This window comes from Leptodactylus fuscus, chromosome 5 (assembly GCF_031893055.1).
Source record: "Leptodactylus fuscus isolate aLepFus1 chromosome 5, aLepFus1.hap2, whole genome shotgun sequence".
NCBI lineage: Eukaryota > Metazoa > Chordata > Amphibia > Anura > Leptodactylidae > Leptodactylus > Leptodactylus fuscus.
The window spans coordinates 210,783,201-210,803,859 of record NC_134269.1 but is presented as its reverse complement, the minus strand read 5'-3'; the positions used below and the strand labels follow the sequence as shown (position 1 = coordinate 210,803,859).

Below are 20,659 nucleotides of genomic sequence, written 5' to 3'. Positions count from 1 at the left end.
TTCCTTCTTCTGTCAGCCATGGCGTCCTCTGCCCTGAGAGCCGAGCTGAACTGCTCCATCTGTCTGAGCACTTATACCGATCCTGTAATGCTGAGATGTGGCCACAACTTCTGCCGGGTCTGTATTGATCGTTTTCTGGATACACAGGACCAGTCTGGAGTTTTTTCCTGTCCTCAATGCAGAGAAGAGTTTCAGGTGCGGCCTGTACTGATGAGGAACTTAGCTCTACGTAATATAATGGAGAATTTATTGTCAACCGGGATCTCCTGCACTTACTGTGTGGGCTCTCCTGTATCTGCTGTGAAGTCCTGTCTACTCTGTGAAGCTTCTCTGTGTGATAAACATCTGAGAGATCACAGCAAGTCACCAGAACACGTCTTATGTGATCCGAAAAACCTGGAGAAGATGAAATGTTCTGTCTATAAGGAACTTTTGAAGTATTGTTGTACTAAGGATGCCACATGTATCTGTGTGTCCTGTAGACTGGATGGAGAACATCGAGGACATCGGGTGGAGATGCTGGATGAGGCCTCTGAGCAGAAGAATAAGAAATTGAGAAATGTTCTCCAGAAACTGATCACAAAGAGAGAGGAGACTGAGGAAAGAGTCCAGAGTCTGGAGGAGAGCAGGAGAAAAGCTCAAGAGAAAGCATCTGGAGAAGCCGAGAGAGTCACTGCCCTGTTTATAGACATCAGGAGACGACTGGACGACCTGGAGAAGAAGGTCCTGAGTGAGATCTCCAGGCAGGAGAAGGAAGAGTCACTGTCACTCTCTGCTCTGATCCAGAAGCTGGAAATAAAGAAGGCCGAGCTGTCCATGAAGATGCGGCACATTGAGGAGCTGTGTAACATGACTGATCCACTGACTGTCTTACAGGAACCAGACACAGGTGACTTGTGTGATCCTGAGGAGGGGGGAGGTGATGAGGACACAGGGGGACATGATAGACAGCGCCAAGATGTAGATGATCGGGATGTGGCTGTGATCTCAGACACATTACACACATTATGTGACATAATATCAGGTATAAGGAGCGGGATCTATGTGGCGGTCCCTGCAGACATATTACTGAATGTAAACACGGCCGCAAATAATCTCCATATATCAGACGACCTGAAAACTGCAACTAGGACACGAGAGAGCCAGAATCGTCCAGAAACAGCCGAGAGATTCCAGGATTATAGTCAGGTGATAAGCAGGAGGGGATTTACCTCAGGGCGACATTACTGGGAAGTGGAGGGCAGTAGGTCAGGGGAGTGGAGGGTGGGGGTGTGTTATCCCAGTATAGACAGGAGGGGGCGTCAGTCAGTCATTGGAAGCAATAACAAGTCCTGGAGTATGAACAGGTTTAATAATCAGTATTCGGTGATACATGACAGTAAAAGGATCCGGTTACCTGACGAAATCTCCAGTGATAGATTCAGGATCTGTCTGGATTATGAGGCCGGGCAGTTGTCCTTCTATGAGCTGTGTGACCCCATCAGACACTTACACACCTTCACTGCCACCTTCACTGAGCCCCTTCATGCTGTATTATGTGTATGGGGAGGTTCCATATTGATATTAGGGGGGAGGCAGTAACTGGGAGAAACCATCATAACCTAAGAAATCCATCCACAATTGATAGTACTTCCCTCCTATATGTCTCTGCTTTGGTGGAAACTGATGAATATTCCCTATTACGTTTCTCCTTACACTGTACAGTCCTACATGGCGGCCTCAGAACAAATGCGATAAAGAAAAGTCTTGCATAAAATAAAAGTGCATTTATGTAGAGCAGATTCCTAACCGGATGCCGCAACATCCACCAGTCCACTGCCCCGCAGATACAGTGAAGAAAAACATCTCATCCCTATTTCTATTGGGTCCAGCCCGTGCTTATAGTAGATGTGAGGGACGCACGCATGTTTGCTTTATGTACTGCCCACAAACTTCCAACCAGAGCTGGACTGATGTGCTTTGGCATTAGTTGCGTCCACAATCCACTGTTTCTGGAGTCTTCAAGAACCTCCCCCATAACTTACCGCCAGACTCACGTTGGGGGTCATACTTGAAGACTCCAGACATAGAGTAGCCCAGACGCCATTATCGCTGTGTTCCTGAGCAGAGTAGGTAAGTCTTTCCTTCCCTTGCAGTAAGCTAGATACATTGATAGATAAATGGATAGAATTCTAGTTTCATCTACGTCTCAGTCAAGCAGAACCTATTTTTAGGCCTGAGGCTTTAAGGTGAGGACACACATTTAGGTTTTTTGATGATATTTCTGAAGCCAAAGTCTGGTGTGGATCATAAAAGACAAGAACCTAGAACGGTCAGATACATTATTCCTCTTTTTTCGGTCCACTCCTTTTTGTACTAATAGTCACACCCACTTGATGCCTATCCCTAGTATATAACATCTGCGGGGTCTGACAGCCAGGACCCCGCCCTGCATACAGGGCCCATTGTAGGTTATCTGCTGCCTGAGGCAGAAATTACAATGGCGCCCCCCATTAAAAAGTTCCCTCCACTGGGAAATAATAGGAGTCCTGCTCGATCTTCCTGCGGATTCTGCCGCTGATTCGTCTCAGAACTCCCCTTGTTCCTGCACTGGAGTATCACGGGGCTTGAGCTCGTGTCCTATAAATATAGATGTGATATATTATAGGATTCCATATTTTCTGTATCATAACACACGTCTGAAGAAGGATTTTCTGGATTAACCATTATTATATTAGATTATTCTGTAATTTTGTAAAGTGCTGAGGAATATGTCGGTTCTATAGAAATAAAATGTATTATTAAATGTATGATATTATTACATTATTTTTGGGTCGTTCCCAATTATGTCGAATTTTTATATCTTTAGTTTCTTTATAATAAGATATACAAACATTCATTTTTCTCAATATTTTATTTCAACTTTTTTTATTTCCTGCTGCTCGAAGGTCTTTTCTCTCCACATTTTTCATGTGGAGGTGGGAACGAATGGCCCGAATGAAGATGGGAACAAGGCCTAAGTGTCAACTTGTTGCCACTTTTTAGACCTGCCAGCAATCTTCAGATCAAGGCAGGTGTGAATAAGATTAACTATGGGAAAATTGGTTGGAAGAAAAACATTTTCTATTTTTAACTCTATGAATTGGTTCAAGGGCCTGAGTGGGTGGTTTATGGGAGTGTCACAAACCTCGCTCCATATTGTGCTGTTGTCACTTTTCTTTATTTGATCGTTACATTTTTTATTTGGTTTGTAAATGTTCTTATGAAAAGGTGCAAAGGTGACCAAGAAACATGCCATAGGACGAGGCCATTCCTATGAGCAGGAGCTACTAATACAACTGAATACATATGTCTATATACCGTATATACTCGAGTATAAGCCGACCCGAATATAAGCCGAGGCCCCTAATTTTACCACAAAAAAACTGGGAAAACTTTTTGACTCGAGTATAAGCCGAGGGGGGGAAATGCAGCAGCTACTGGAAAATTTCAAAAATTAAAATGGTCGGAGTTTTTGGGTGCAGTAGTTGCTGGGGAAGGGGAGGGGGTGTTTTGGTTGTCTGTCTACCCCTTTGATGAGCTTGAGGACTGGTTTTTTTTCCCCCACTTGGAATTCAGTCTGGCTGAATATAGGGGATCTGCAGTGCTCCTATTAACCCCTTCCCGACGGAACAGGAGCACTACAGATCCCCTATATTCAGTAGACTAGGCACTGTCAGACACAGGGATACCTAATGTGTTTGTGTTTCACAGTCATTTTCTACTTTTATATGTATTCTAGGGAAAGGAGGGATTTACAACTTTTATTTATTTTATTTTTTTATTATATTTTTCTAAAGCTTCTTTTTTTCCACTATTTTATGGGAGATTCTATACATTACCATTGCGCCTGGTCATAGACCCCAACCCCTTCCCCCCCCAAAAAAAAATTTTTTTTTTTTTTTTTTGCTTGACTCGAGTATAAGCCGAGAGGGGCTTTTTCAGCACAAAAACTGTGCTGAAAAACTAGGCTTATACTCGAGTATATACGTCTATATACTATATATAGACGTAGTATATACGTAGTAGTATATACGTAGTATATACGTATATACGTCTATATACTATATATACGACTATATATGTCTATATAGTCACAATGTTTAACCCTATAAGATTTTATTTATAGGTGACTTGTGTGATCCTGAGGAGGGGGGAGATGATGAGGACACAGGGGGACATGATAGACAGCGCCATGATGTATGTGATCGGGATGTGGCTGAGATCTCAGACACATTACACACATTATGTGACATAATATCAGGTATAAGGTGCGGAATCTATGTGGAGGGTCCTGCAGACATATTACTGGATGTAAACACGGCTGGTAATTATCTCCATATATCAGACGACCTGAAAACTGCGACGTGGACACGAGAGGAGCAGAATCGTCCAAAAACAGCCGAGAGATTCAAGTATAGTCAGGTGATAAGCAGGAGGGGATTTACCTCAGGGCGACATTACTGGGATGTGGAGGGCAGGAGATCAGGGTGGTGGAGGGTGTGGAGTGTGAAGAGTGTGTGGATAGTGGGGATGTGTTATCCCAATATAGCCAGAAGGAGGGGGTGTCAGTCTTACATTGGAGATAATAACCCAAAAACATCCCACACACAGAAGTAAAATATAATAAAGTTTATTAATACTTACTAAAAACCAAGTAACATATGACAAACAGTACAAGGGGGAATGTAAATACATAAAAGTACTAGTGTACCATTACATTCATCAGGGGACAAGAAGCCCACGTGCAGTGGGTGAAACACGCGTCGGGTCCATCATACAGCGTGGTATGTGTTTTATATGGGAGTTACCTCACATGTTTACCACTATGTATACCATGTATGACTTCTTGGAGTGATAGCAGATATTTGTAGGATATGGTATATACCTTTACACTTTCTAATATCTATTTAACACTTTGTACATGGTTGCGGGTTATTTATATGATATTAGTCACTATCTGCCCATTTTTTGGATATTACCCGCTGTAATGGTACACTAGTACTTTTATGTATTTACATTCCCCCTTGTACTGTTTGTCATATGTTACTTGGTTTTTAGTAAGTATTAATAAACTTTATGATATTTTACTTCTGTGTGTGGGATGTTTTTGGGTTATTGAGTTCTATTTTCTTTCCACACTTTTGTGATGAATTAGCCTCATTTGTGATTTTAATTACATTGGAGATAATAACAAGTCCTGGGGTTTGTGTAGATATCATAATAATAATCAGTATTCAGTGATACATGACAGTAAAGAGATCCGGGTTACCTGACAAGATCACCAGTAATAGATTCAGGATCTGTCTGGATTATGAGGCTGGGCAGTTGTCCTTCTATGAGCTGTGTGACCCCATCAGACACTTACACACCGTCACTGCCACCTTCACCGAGCCCCTTCATGCTGTATTACGTATATGGGAAGGTTCCATAAAGATATTAGGGGGAGGCAGTAACTGGGAGAAACCATCGTAACCTAAGAAATCCATCCACAATTGATAGTACTTCCCTCCTATATGTCTCTGCTTTGGTGGAAACTGATCGATAGTCCCTGACTTTTTATGCCTTTCACACTGCTCAATGTGCACTGCTTTTTGATTGAAAATGGCTTTTATTCCAATCAGTCATCAACAAAAGTATATACAGAGTACTGCGACGCAGCGCATATAATACACCACAACAATACTCGCAGATAAATAAATACATTCCCCATACCTCATGGTGCAGGGCAAGGTAGATTGTAGGAGAGAAGTCTCCCCCAGCGCGCCACCCCACCCCATACCAGTATTTCCTAGCCCCACAGCATATATGCAAACCTCAATTTAGCTCTCTGACATGTGGAGGGAGGGGGAGGGGGAGAATTCACAGGCCCAAAGTTTTATTGAAGTGCAACACACACATGAGGGAGGCATGCTAATAACCCTATCTAGCTAAACAATGGCTCTGCCAGAGCACCCAAGCCAGCGTGGGGGAGGGAAGGGAGGGGGAGAAAGGAACACTGGCTTAGGACTCTGACAGAGGGCAACAACTCAAAATACATTTCCTGCAAGTCAAAAACACAAAATGGAGGAAACAGTTGGAAGAAAAGTCCTTAGTCTTCTTCTTCCTCTTCGCCTCTCAGGCTGTCCAAGATGGAGTAGTCCCGGAGCAGGCAGTGGATAAGCCTGCAGCAGTCCTGAAAGGTGAGTGAACTTTGAAGCCATTCCATTAAATTTATACAATATATTATGTGCACCCAAAATGGGGGCCATCAAGAAACTACAAATTATCCCATAAAAAACAAGCCCCACATCAAAACCTATTTTGTAATGCGAGAATGAAAAATCAATTATCACATTCTGAAGTCCAAAACAGGCCACCACCACACATGGTTAATATTAATGGCGCCATTTTGAGATACAGTACGTGTAATGTACTGAAAGACATTGTCATTTTTACGAGGTGTGTATATTTTTACAGGGGTCACCATGTAGTATAAATGACATGATCTTAAGGGTGCATGCACACTACGTAACGCCGGGCGTGTATGAGAGCCGTACACGCAGGCGTTAAAGCAGGGCTGCCGAGCACTTCCCATTCACTTCAATGGGAGCGCTCGTAACAGCGGCGTTTACGAGCGCTCCCATTGAAGTGAATGGGAAGTGTTCGGCAGCCCTGCTGTAACGCCGGCGTGTACGGCTCTTATACACGCCCGGCGTTACGTAGTGTGCATGCACCCTTACTCTGCAGGACATTTACATTATGTTGATGTCACTTTTCTAAACTTTTTATTGAGTTTTACTACTTTTACACAAGAGAGTTAATTTTTCATGTTTTTTTTTTTGTTTCATGTTGGAGGAAGTGGAGACGAGTTCGGTGGAGCGATCAATCACACTTCTCTATCTGCCAGTCTCATAGATTAGAGATGAGCGAGTAGTATTGGATCGAGTAGGCATTTGATCAAATACTACGGTATTCGAAATACTCGTACTCGGTCGAATGACACGCAGTAAACGCAGTAAATATTTGATTCCCCTCCCACCCTCCCTGACGCTTTTATAACACCAATAGCTATGGAGGTGGGACAGGAACTAGGACAACGTAGACATTAAAAAAAACATATACAGTAGAGATGAGCGCGTAGTGAAATGTTCGACTAGACCTCAATATTCGACTATTCGATCAAATACTACTCGCTCATCTCTATCATAGATTAGTCTGGGCTTGGTGAATTGAAAGTAGAATGTTACCTACCTGACTACAAAGTTTGGTGGGGGAGGGGTAAAGCTATGGGGTTGTTTTTCAGGGGAAGGAACTTGATTGGCCACACCAAGTTGATCTCAACTTCATCAAGATCCTATGGAGGATGAGCTAGAAAGGTGATTACGAGCTGGGCCATTACAGTGTTTGACCTGACAAAGACACTTCTCAGTAAATGAGCAACAATTCCCACAGACATCTTCAAGATCTTATAGAAAGTCTACCGAGGAGAGTGGGAACTGTTTAAACTGTGAAAGAAAGGAGCGGACAACACCATCTCAATGCCTATAGATTTAGAAAGGGATTTCATAAAAGAACCTTTACGTATTGGACAGCAGGTTATGGACTCATTGTGTCACCAAACTTGTCTTGATAAGTCACCAGCAGAATCGCTATGGCTAATCCACTGCAAATTACAGAAGAAGTGAAGTGGATGGGATTTCAACAAATCCATTCTACACACTGCAGGAAGAAACCTTCAATTCAGTGTCCTGCTGTTCAGGTTTTCTAAGTCAGTTTCTTTCTTTGTAGTGCAGATGTTGCACTGCAGCCCAGTCAGGATACAAGATACAAAGGGGCTTTATTAGCATAACCTAAGAAAAACATTTGGTATCCCCAAAGCAAAGAGTGGTTGGGGGTGGGAGAACCTGTGAAAACCAGACTTTGCTTACAAAGAGTTAACCCCGCCTTCTGGGAACTGAGTGAGTTGTAGTTTCATTTCTCACTTCATTCCTTCCTCTGTCAGCCATGTGGTCTTCTGAGCTGCTCTGCTCCATCTGTCTGAGCACTTATACAGATCCTGTAATACTGAGATGTGGCCACAACTTCTGCCCGGTGTGTACTGATCAGCTCCTGGATACACAGGACCAGTGTGAAGTTTATTGTTGTCCTGAATGCAGAGAAAAGCGTCAGATGCGGCCTGTACCAGTGAGGAACTTAACTCTACGTAACGTAATGGAGAATGTATTGTCTTCTCAACCAACAAAGACACAGACTGGAATCTTCTGCACTTACTGTCTGGACTCTCCTGTACCTGCTGTGAAGTCCTGTCTACTCTGTGAAGCTTCTCTGTGTGATAAACATCTGAGAATTCACAGCAAGTCACCAGAACACGTCTTATGTGATCCCAGCACTGACCTGGAGAAGAGGAAATGTTCTGTCCATAAGAAGGTCCTGGAATATTACTGTACTGAGGACGCTGCTTGTATCTGTGTGTCCTGTAGATTGGATGGAGAACATCGAGGACATCGGGTGGAGATGCTGGATGAGGCCTCTGAAGAGAAGAAGGAGAAACTGATAAATGTTCTCCAGAAACTGATCACAAAGAGAGATGAGACTGAGGAAAGAGTCCAGAGTCTGGAGGAAAGAAAGAGAAAAGCTCAAGAAAAAGCATCAGGAGAAGTCGAGACAGTAACTGCCCTGTTTATAGACATCAGGAGACGGCTGGACGACCTGGAGAAGAAGATCCTGAGTGAGATCTCCAGGCAGGAGGAGCAGCGGTCACTGTCAATCTCTGTTCTGATCCAGAAGCTGGAAATAAAGAAGGCCGAGCTGTCCATGAAGATGAGGCACATTGAGGAGCTGTGTAACATGACTGATCCACTGACTGTCTTACAGGATCCAGACACAGGTGACTTGTGTGATCTTGAGGAGGGGGGAGATGATGAGGACAGAGGGGGACATGATAGACAGCACCATAATGGAAATAATCGGGATGTGGCTGAGATCTCAAACGCATTACACACATTAGGTGACATAATAAGAGGTATAAGGAGCGGGATCTATGTGGTGATCCCTGCAGACATATTACTGGATTTAAACACAGCCGGTAATAATCTCCATATATCAGACGACCTGAAAACTGCAACCAGGACAGAAGAGAAGCAGAATCGTCCAGAAACAGCAGAGAGATTCCAGGGTTATCCTCAGGTGATAAGCAGGAGGGGATTTACCTCAGGGCGACGTTACTGGGAGGTGGAGAGCAGTAGATCAGGGAACTGGATGGTGGGGATGTGTTATCCCAGTACAGACAGGAGGGGGCGTCAGTCAGTCATTGGATGTAAGAAGTCCTGGAGTTTGTGTAGATATAATAATTTTTATTATGTGATGCATGACGGAAAGTGGACCCAGGTACCTGACATGATCTCTAGTGATAAATTCAGGATCTGTCTGGATTATGAGGCCGGGCAGTTGTCCTTTTATAAGTTGTGTAACCCCATCAGACGCTTACACACCTTCACTGCCACCTTCACTGAGCCCCTTCATGCTGCATTATATGTAATGGAAGGTTCTATAAAGATATTAGGGGGAGGAAATGCTACCACAGGCTGCCTGTATCATCGCATAGCACCTACCCCAGGCCTGTGGTAGTATTTCTTCTTCTGTGGTATTGCTCTTGGTGTGTCAAGAGTCAGGGAAGAGAAACGCATTGAAAATTCAACACAATGAACAGCACTTTGAGCTCATCCTTTAGTGAATTACTGTTGTTGTTTCATGTCAATAACTTGATAATGAATAAAGCTATGTTACAAATGACCACACCGTTGTTTTTCTTGTGCAAATCTCCATATATTTGATGTGTCACATGACCCCCTTCTCATTGAAAAAAATAAAGTTGAATCCAAAATGGCGGCTTTGCAGATGGCCGCCATGTGCGTCCTCCCGTGTACTAATATGCCACAAACGGTAAGGTGATATCAGCAACCACTTCCATTTTATCTGGGTGTATCCATACTCATGGCCCACCCTGTACTTACCTCCTATATGTCTCTCCTTTGGTGGAAACTTATCAATATTCCATATTATGGTTTGCCTTTCCTTCCCTCGCAGTAAGCACACTTTATGGCGCTGCAATAACATCTGTGCTTTGATGGAATTGCAGTGTCATTACAGTGTGCTTACAGCAGGGAAGGGGTTAACTTCTGTAAGTGGATCTGGCCAGCTGGGTGGGGGGGTAATGTTATTAACTGTGTGGGGCACTATTACTGTCAGGGCCCGTGCACACGGAGTTAACACGAGCGCATTTTAGCATAATACACGTGTATAGAATAACACTCCCATTGACTTCAATGAAATTTTTTACACGTGTAAAAAAGCGTGAAAAAACTCGTGTAAAAAATTTCATTGAAGTCAATGGGAGTGTTATTCTATACACGTGTATTATGCTAAAATGCGCTCGCGTTAACTCCGTGTGCAGAGGCCCTAATAGTGCAGCACCCACCTGGGGGGACATTATTAATGTTTGCACATGTCTAGGATGCAGCAAATTGTACAATTTGTTGTCTTCATTGTGTTGGTTCCTTTCAGAGTCTGGATGGAGTGGACACATGTTTATACCAGGACAGTGCTCTTATCTGCGGTTTATGTAGTGCTGCATCTTATTCATGTCTTCAGTTGATTCCATCCTGCTTTACATTTGATCCATTGGGATAAATTATGGTAATCCAATTGAAAGTACACTCTTCCATTCGGCGTTAATGTGCCTGCCAGTTAGATATGCAGATTGGATAGGACAACAAATATATCCATAATATACCATAGTTTCCTGAGGGTCTGTCTAGTCAGTTCATTAGATGAGTGTACCTCCCTTTATGTCTAAGTTGCAGCACATTAGGTGCAATGTTATTAATATTATGCTCGTTCTATTCAGAGCCGCAATACAATGTGCACATATGAATGGATCGGACTTCTACTCATGTCTTCAGTTGATTCTATCCTATTCATAGGTGGTAATCTATTTAAGAGCACACCTATCTATTTAGCTTTATAGTGTTTGCTAGTTAGATGTGCAGCTTAGATAGGACAACACGTAGTATATACTATAGCTTATGGAAGTGGTTGCCTTGTCAATGTATTAAACCAACATACCCCTCCTTTTTATCTTTCTGTATTTATTAGAGATGAGTGAACGCCGTTTGATCGAATAGGTATTCGTTGTATTCGTTCATAATCGAATACAAGGCCACATACGCAGTAAAAATTCGTATCCCCTCCCACCTTCCCTGTTTTTCATTTTTCATGCCAAGGGCCAAAAACCTGCTGGTGCAAGGCTCTACTCATGCTAAGGGCCAAAATAGTGTCAGTATTATGTCCCATAGTGGCCCCTGCACACAGTATTATGTCCCATAGTGGCCCCTGCACACAGTATTATGTCCCATAGTGGCCCCTGCACACAGTATTGTACCCCATAGTGGCCCCTCCACACAGTATTATCCCCCATAGTGGCCCCTGCACACAGCATTATCCCCCATAGTGGCCCCTCCACACAGTATTGTACCCCATAGTGGCCCCTGCACACAGTATTGTACCCCATAGTGGCTCCTCCACACAGTATTATCCCCCATAGTGGCCCCTGCACACAGTATTGTACCCCATAGTGGCCCCCTCCACAAAGTATTATCCCCATAGTGGCCCCTGCACACAGTATTATCCCCCATAGTGGCCCCTCCACACAGTATTATCCCCCATAGTGGCCCCTGCACACAGTATTGTACCCCATAGTGGCTCCTCCACACAGTATTATCCCCCATAGTGGCCCCTGCACACAGTATTGTACCCCATAGTGGCCCCTCCACAAAGTATTATCCCCATAGTGGCCCCTGCACACAGTATTATCCCCCATAGTGGCCCCTGCACACAGTATTATACCCCATAGTGGCCCCTGCACACAGTATTATCCCCCATAGTGGCCCCTGCACACAGTATTATGTCCCACTGTGGACTCCCATAAATAATTACTATAATCTGGGGTCTTTTCAGACCCCAGAGTATAATAATCGGAGACCCAGGGGAATAAAAACATAAAAAACCACTAATACTTACCTGTCCCCCTGCTCCTACGCTGTCTTCTCTGCTGCCGTCCTTGTTCAATGACGTCGGACGTCACAAGACCCAGGACGCAGTCATTATAGGGCCAGATAACCAATGTCATAGATACCACATGTTGCCCAGAATATAATAAAACTTATGTCACCTTATGTCACCTAACCCCATTCCCACAATGAGCAGAGTCATACCCACCAAAAAAAAAAAAATGAAAAATTGTTCCTATGCTGTCAACGACCGTTCAACAGGTAATAATTGACCAGAAAATTATAAAACCTAACTTCAATCCCACAATGAGCAGAGTCATATTTTACTAAAAATCATGAAATTTCTAGAAGATTCATCTGCTGTCAAGGAGAGACAACCATTTTGCCCAACTGCAAGTGAAGCGGCTACGTCAATGATTTTGATGGTTACCTAAGATGGGACTCACCTCCAAACCATCACCTGGTAGGCTACGGACGGGAGGAGTAAGCCAGAGACTGTGGGGTGGGCAATTTGCTGATCATTGGACAACCTCTTCCACTTCCCCCCTTTCCCTTGTTCTTTCCTGGTGTTGCTTGTGTGGTACCGTCTGCCTCTTCTTCTCCCCCTTTAGTGTCACGGCCCTTGGTATCGTCCTTCCCTTCTTATTTCAGCTGGCCCCGCCCTCTTCCTCTTTCACTGGCAGCCGCCAGCACTGGACACAGCGTAGAATCTTTCCCTCCCCCCCCCCCCACTTTTGTCCGGTTTTGTGTATGTATGTTTACATATATAAAAAAAATTAAAATGGTTAGTTGTGCGCTGTTTTGCTGTTGATGTTTTTTCAAACCAAAAAAAAAAGAGGAAAGCAACAGTTTATTGGTCGTGATATCATTATGCCTGGTTTTGGGTGTGGCCCGCCCCCACCCCCCACTGCGGTAAAAGGTCGAGTTCCGTTCCGGAATTTGCGTTTGTTCCTGCTCGTAGGAGGTTTTGGCGTTGCCCTGTTTTGTTGACGTGGTACTTTATACGTTAAAAAAAAAAAAAAAAATTGGGAAAAAGGGCATGCTTTGAGCCTGTTTTCTGCTTTTGTGTTTCCGTTCTGTGTTACGTTCCTTCGATTGTTTTCTTGTTTGCGAGAGATGGAGGTGATGTCTGGTCCCGTGTTAATGTTTTTTCTTTTCTTTCAGTGAACTCTTGTCTCTACTATTCAAGTCACAGCTGGAGGGCGGTTATGCGCAGGAAGTAGGGTAGCTGGGAGATGCTGCCCCTCCGCGGGAGGGGGCCGGGTTACCCTTTCCTGAGCTGATTGTGTTCACTATTGTTACTGTTTACATTTGGTTACCATATTTGCTTTGGGGTTTTTGCTGGGGGGAAGGTTCCCTGTCCTTAGGTTCACCCCGCAGTCTTGTTGGGGCTCAGAGTTACCATGACAAATACAGAGTGTAAGTATCTGCCCTGGGACGCAGGATATGATGTCTACCTACAGAACATATGGATACTTTCATGTATTTAATATATATTTGGAAGGGGATGGTCTCACTTAAAAAGCCTCAAATATCCGCCGCAAGACACAGGTAGTGTTACATGACGCTCACTCAACTGGTTAAGCCACATTTTTTCTCACTGAATATACACAGCACCAGCCAATGTTCCCTCTAAGCCCTGGAAGCTGCTGAGCGGAACAGCTAGTGAGCTGGGCAAGGCTCCGTCAATGATGGGCGACCTGATGGCCAAACAGCACCACCAGTAGTAAACAAGAAAACGCTAATCTAGTGTATAGATAGTATAATGATCCTTCTTTAGTCACCCCCTCCCCCACACACAGATTGGTCCTGAGGAAAATGACGGGCCGACCCGGCACTCAGGGCTCAGGAGGACAGACAGCAATATGGCGGGTGCCATATTAAACAGCCGTTGGTTGCTGCCTGTCCTGATTGCATACCTCCCAACTTTTGAAAAGTCAAAAGAGGGACAAAATGTGTGGCGCACTACATCAAATTTTGCTCCGCCTACTTTTATGTTGACTCCGCCCATTCTCATTCATTTTTCACCCGTACAGTCCTACAGTCACCCGTAAATTATATGTCCCCCCTCTATCTCTCCCCCAGTTTCATATAAACCCTTCATCTTCCCCCAGTTTCATGTCCCCCTCCATCTCTGCCCCCAGTTTCATGTCCCCCCTATATCTCTGCCCCCAGAATCATGTCCCCCCATCTCTGCCCCCAGATTCATGTCCTCCATCTCTGCCACCAGATTCATGTCCCCCCTCCATCTCTGCCCCCAGTTTCATATCCCCTCCATCTCTGCCCCCAGATTCATATCCCCTCAGATTCATGTCCCCCCATCTCTACCCCCAGATTCATGTCCCCCCATCTCTGCCCCCAGATTCATGTCTCCCCTCCATCTCTGCCCCCAGATTCATGTCCCCCCTCCATCTCTGCCCCCAGATTCATGTCCCCCCTCCATCTCTGCCCCCAGATTCATGTCCCCCCTCCATCTCTGCCCCCAGATTCATGTCCCTCCATCTCTGCCCCCAGATTCATGTCCCCTCCATCTCTGCCCCCAGATCTGAGGACGCAGATCTGAGTTGAGTGCGCGGGCATTAATTCTGGCTGAGCAGGGCGGCTGCAATAGGTGAGAGGCCGCCCACACGCGCACACTATTGGGAACAGTGGCACCAACCTCCTGTTGTAAAGAGAAAGTTTCATCAAATTTTGACCTTTTCTTTATATGAAGAATTACATTAAATATATATTTTTAATAATTTTTGGTGGTGTTTAAAAATGATCCTAAAATCTTGCGGTTTTAATTGTGGCCACTAGACCCAAAAATAATCCGTAGCTTCCTTCCTTTTGTAGAGATCACTTTGCTCAGTCATTATCATAATCAGCACTAGTGTTGGGCGAACTGGTTTGATAATGAGTCGGGTTCATTATGAATTTCCCCCAAAATTTAGGTTTCTACCAAACCCCAAATTTTAGGAGTTTATCTCAGATGAATGCAGGAAAATGGTGTCCATCTGACCGTCGTTTTCTGTCCATTATGGGGCACTTTTACTTGGTAAAACATTTCTGTCCCTATTTCGTAGGGACAGAAGTTAGATTTACTACTTGTGTGATAAGAACTAAACCAATAAAACACATTTTTAATTGGAAATTGTCACGATTTGTGCTCTTTATAGCATTGTGATACAGCAAGTTACCTTTAGAGGGCTCTGTGCTCTGTTTGTAGTATCTTTCACTTATCTTTAGGCTTTGCTCTAGGGAAGATCGGTTTCTTCTTGCAGACATAGCTGGCTAGGGAGTCACTTAGTCTTTGCTCACACAGAGATTTTTTTGGTGCTGATTAAGCATTTTCCTTCTCATAACTCAGCTCTGAAGACTCCCCAAATCTACCACCTCTTCAAATCTACCCCGATTAATTTCAATGGGAATCAATGCTGGTTTTTTTTGTATTGTCAAGTGTGATCAGCTCTGAATATCCTAAAAAAATCAATAGTAGAAATAGAAATATTCACTAGTTGAAAACACTGGTCTTGCTCAATCTGCCCCACCATGTATCCCGTATGATAAATGTTGTGGAAAAAAAACAAAACATAGAAAAAGCGAAATTGCTGATTTTTTTTTCATTCTACCTCTCAAACAGTGAAATAAAAAATTCGGAAAAATTCATATGTACCCCAGAATGGCCCCATTGAAAACTACAAGTCATCATGTAAAAAACAAGCCCTCACACAGTGTAAAAATGTTAGGGGACTTTGAAAGAAGCAAAAAAAAAGTGTTTGGTTTTTTTAATCAAAAGTAGAAAAACATATAAAAAAAAATTATCCTCTGACCCACAGAATAAAGTTATCCTGCCATTTATACTGCATAGTGAACACAATGTACTATAGAATAAAGAAACTCAAAAGCAATGTCAGAATTGTTGTGTTTTTTGAAGACACCCCCTTAAAAACATTAATGTTATAAAATATACTGTATAGACCTATAAAGGGTACCATAAAAAAAATACAACTCATCCCAGAAACAACAAGCCCTATTAGGGGGCCACACGGTGGCTCAGTGGTCAGCACTGGTGTTCAAATCCCGCAAAGGGTAAAAAAAAACATCTGCAAGGAGTTTGTATGTTCTCCCCATTTTTGGATGGATTTCCATCCCATATTCCAAAGACATACTGATAGGGGAAAATGTACATTGTGAGCGCTATGTGGGGCTCACAAACTACATTTAAAAAAAAAAAAAACAAAAAAAAAAAACCAAGCCCTATTAAAAGATATTTCGTAATGTGAGATAATAAGATTAAAAAAAAATTAATTGTCGCTTACTGAAGTCCAGAGTAGGCCCCCACCTTAAAGTGGTTAATTTCATGATGCCATTTTGAGTTACAGTACATATTATGTACTGAAAAACATCCTAAATTTTGATGAGGTGTGGGCATTTTTACAGAGTTCATCATATCTTGTGCAAAGTCTTCCTAGAAGAGCAGAAGCTGTTTTAGCTGTAAATGGGAAAGGAAATGTCGGGGGTGGGCAAAAGCAGAGTGTGAATGTAGGCCGAGGTCATGTCTGGTAGCACAGGTGCATTGGTCAGAAACAGGACATGGTCAGTATCAGGAGACCATTAGATAGTGGCAGCAGGCAACCTCAAACTCAGGGGCCAAACTGTGGTCAAACATAGGTACAATGTACAGTATTCAGCATCCGGTCAGTACTGTGTGGCGATAGTGCCTGGAGCTGCATACTCAGAGAGCAGAGAGGTTTAGGGTATGTCCTCAACGGAGACTTCAGGAAGCTTTACCAGTTGATTTGTCTGAAATCCTATCCTACTATTATATATGTGAAAGTTTGTGTGTTTGGATGTTTGTTCCTCAATCAAGCAAAAACCGCTGAATGGATTTGAATGAAATTCGGAACATAGATAGTTTGTAACCTCAATTAAAACATAGGCTGCTTTTTATCCTGGTAAATGACAGGGCTTCACAACTGTTATGAATTTATGTTCACATACACTGCTCTTGGCATTAGCTTATCTCAGGTTCTGATAATGACTGGTCTGTTATCTCTCTATATAAACACTCAGTTAAAGCTCAGTGGATTGTGTACATGCATTTGCATATTATCTGATCTGCTCCTGGCAACATGCTGACACTCTGGTTGGGAAAATACCTTTAATCCACATTGACAGTTTGCTACTTTTAAAGAGGACCTTTCACCATCTGGGGCACATGCAGTTTAATACACCACTAGAAAGCTGACAGTGTGCAGAATTCAGCCCCAAATGATGAAAGGTACTCTTTAAACATACCAGGAAAAAGAAAATCTAATTTGTTGCAAAATTCTAAAAGAACGACAGCTATGAAGGTAGCCAGAAGTCACAAATTTCTCCTCAAGTGGAGCTGACAAGCGTCATCGGCGCCAACAACACGCTCATTAAATGGTGTCCCAGCAAGCTGCTGAGATTCCGGAACAATCACGGGCACAGTGCAAGGAATGAGTTTAGCGGCAGGCCAGCCTGACATCTGCCAAAACACCGGAGCAGGCAGATTATCAACACCAACAACATACTCATTACATGGCTTCCCAGCGAGCTGCTGAGATGCCGGAACAATCACAGGCACGGCGTGAGGAACAAGTTCAGCACCTGGACAGCTTAAGAGCTGCCAAAATGCCAGAGCAGGCAAACCATCGACAGCAGCAATTTGCTGAATGTAGGCAGATCATCGACCCCAACAACACACAGACGAAGTCGCGGAGCAGAGGCTAGTATACTGTATATATAAAGTTCAGCCAGACTCTGCCTGCAAAGAATTAAACCCGCCCCCTGGTGACGAGCTGCTCTGCTCCATCTGTCAGAGCACTTATACAGATCCTGTAATGCTGAGATGTGGACACAACTTCTGCCGGCTCTGTATTGATCGTGTTCTGGATACACAGGACCAGTCTGGAGTTTATTCCTGTCCTGAATGTAGAGAAGAGTTTCCGTAGTGGCCTGTACTGATAAGGAACATAACTCTGCATCATAAAATGGAGAATTTATTGTCGACTGGGATCTTCTGCACTTACTGTGTGGACTCTCTTGTACCTGCTGTGAAGTCCTGTCTACACTGTGAAGCTTCTCTGTGTGATAAACATCTGAGAGTTCACAGCAAGTCACCAGAACACGTCTTATGTGATCCCAGCACTGACCTGGAGACCAGGAGATGTTCTGTCCATAGGGAGCTGATAAGGTATTACTGTACTGAGGACGCTGCTTGTATCTGTGTGTCCTGTAGATTGGATGGAGAACATCGAGGGCATCGGGTGGAGACGCTGGATGAGGCCTCTGAGAATAAGAAGGAGAAACTGAGAAATGTTCTCCAGAAACTGACCACGAAGAGAGAGGAGACTAAGAAAAGCGTCCAGAGTTTGGAGAAGAGCAGGAGAAAAGCTCAAGAGAAAGCATCTGGAGAAGCCGAGAGAGTCACTGCCCTGTTTATAGACATCAGGAGACGACTGGACAACCTGGAGAAGAAGGTCCTGAGTGAGATCTCCAGGCAGGAGAAGGAAGAGACACAGACACTGTCTACTGTGATCCAGAAGCTGGAGATAAAGAAGGACAAGTTGTCAATGAAGATAAAGCAAATTGAGGAGCTGTGTAACATGACTGATCCACTGACTGTATTACAGGAACCAGACACAGGTGACTTGTGTGATCCTGAGGAGGGGGGAGGTGATGAGGACACAGGGGGACATGATAGACAGCGCCATGATGGAGATGATCGGGATGTAGCTGTGATCTCAGACACATTACGTGACATAATTTTAGGTATAAGGAGCGGGATCTATGTGGAGGATCCTGCAGACATATTACTGGATGTAAACACGGCTGCTAATACTCTCCATATATCAGACGACCTGAAAACTGCAACCTGGGGAATAGAACTTCTGAATCTCCCACAAAGAGCCGAGAGATTCCAGTATAATGAGGTGATAAGCAGGAGGAGATTTACCTCAGGGCGACATTACTGGGATGTGGAGATCAATATTATAAGGTTTTGGAGGGTGGGGGTGTGTTATCCCAGTATAGACAGGAGGGGAGACCAGTCACATATTGGATTTAATAATAAATCCTGGAGTTTGTGGAAATATAATGATAATCAGTATTCTGTGGCACATGACAGGATAGAGACCCGGATACCTGGATATATCACCAATAACAGAGTCAGGATCTGTTTGGATTATGAGGCCGGGCAGTTGTCCTTCTATGAGCTGTGTGACCCCATCAGACACTTACACACCTTCACTGCCACCTTCACCGAGCCCCTTCATGCTGCTTTATGTGTATGGGAAGGTTCCATAAAGATATTAGGGGGAGGCAGTAACTGGGTGAAACCATCATAACTGAAGAAATCCATCCACAATTGATAGTACTTCCCTCCTTTATGTCTCTGCTTTGGGGGAAACTGATGAACATTCCCTATTACGGTTCTCCTTACACTGTACAGTCCTATATGGCGGCCTCAGAACAAACACACTAAAGAAAAGTTTTGCCAAAACTAAAAGTGGATGCATTTATGTAGAGCAGATTCCCAACCGGGGTGCCGCAACATCCAGCAGTCCACTGCCCCGCTGATACAGTGAAAAACAATCCCATCTCTATAGTTATTGCGGCCAGACCATGCTTATAGTAGACATTAGGGACGCACGCACATTTGCTTCAAACACTGCCCACAAACTTTGGACCAGAGCCGGACTGATGTGCTTTGGCTGCTCAGGATTGTAGCGTTCATTGTGTCCGAAATCCACTGTTTCTGGAGTCCTCCTGAAGACACGTGTTACAGAGGAGCACAGACGCCATTATCGCTGTGTTCCTGGGCAGAGTAGGTACGTAATTCCTTCCACCGCAGTAAGAACACTTTACGGCGCTGCAACTACATCTGTGCTTTGGTGTGATTGCAAGGTCAATACAGTGTGCTCACAGCAGGGAAGGGGTTAATTTCTGCAAGTGGATCTGGCCAGCTGGAAGGGGAGATCTCTGGAGGGCTGATGGTCATGTTACATGGGGAGGGGGGGTTAGTTTGCAGCAAGTGGGGAAAGAATTGTGAATGTGTGTAAGGTGGGTGGGTGATGAATTTTGACACGTTCTGGGTAAATTATATATGATGCTACAGCTATAAGGGTGTATTCACACGGTGCATTCAATACTGCACCAGGAGAAATTATGCGGTTTTTGGTGCAATTTTTAATGTTACATGTATAGTGTTTTTTTTTGGCAGAGTATATTACATCTCTGGGGTGTAACAGCCAGGACCCCGCACACAGGGCCGGTTATCTGCTGTCTGAGGCAGAAATCACAATGGCGTCCTGCTCGATCTTCTTGAAGATTCTGCCGTTGATAAGTCTCAGAACTCATCACAAAGAAATGAGGGGAGCCAGAGGGCCAGAAAATGGAAATGGATCTGAGGCGGAAGTTTGCCTTAATTTGTCTTCATTTCCCACCCCGTAAACAGGCCCTAATAGCTCTCTCACAAGAAATAGGTCCCCCCATATTGGATATTAGTGCCTCATGGGTAAAAGGAGCACTATAATCTTTGTGGGGGCACTATTAACTGTGAAGGGGGTCTCTATTAGGTAAAT

The 20,659-nt window shown here is 43.9% G+C and overlaps 3 protein-coding genes across 3 annotated transcripts; all 3 read left to right on the top strand.

Annotated features, from left to right (window-relative positions):
• On the top strand, positions 1-5,493 carry LOC142205115 (E3 ubiquitin-protein ligase TRIM39-like). The gene is made up of 2 exons (XM_075276473.1): positions 1-1,549; positions 5,444-5,493. Exons 1-2 carry the CDS (start codon positions 19-21, stop codon positions 5,491-5,493), a joined length of 1,581 nt encoding a protein of 526 aa, XP_075132574.1. The 5' UTR covers positions 1-18.
• Positions 5,494-8,154: 2,661 nt separating this feature from the next.
• Positions 8,155-9,627, top strand: LOC142204603 (E3 ubiquitin-protein ligase TRIM39-like). The gene has a single exon (XM_075275915.1). It carries the CDS (start codon positions 8,170-8,172, stop codon positions 9,625-9,627), a length of 1,458 nt encoding a protein of 485 aa, XP_075132016.1. The 5' UTR covers positions 8,155-8,169.
• An 8,425-nt stretch (positions 9,628-18,052) lies between these two features.
• LOC142205114 (E3 ubiquitin-protein ligase TRIM39-like) lies at positions 18,053-19,423 on the top strand. Its single transcript, XM_075276472.1, has one exon. The coding sequence runs from the start codon at positions 18,068-18,070 to the stop codon at positions 19,421-19,423; it is 1,356 nt and encodes a 451-aa protein (XP_075132573.1). The 5' UTR covers positions 18,053-18,067.
• The last annotated feature ends 1,236 nt before the right edge of the window (positions 19,424-20,659 follow it).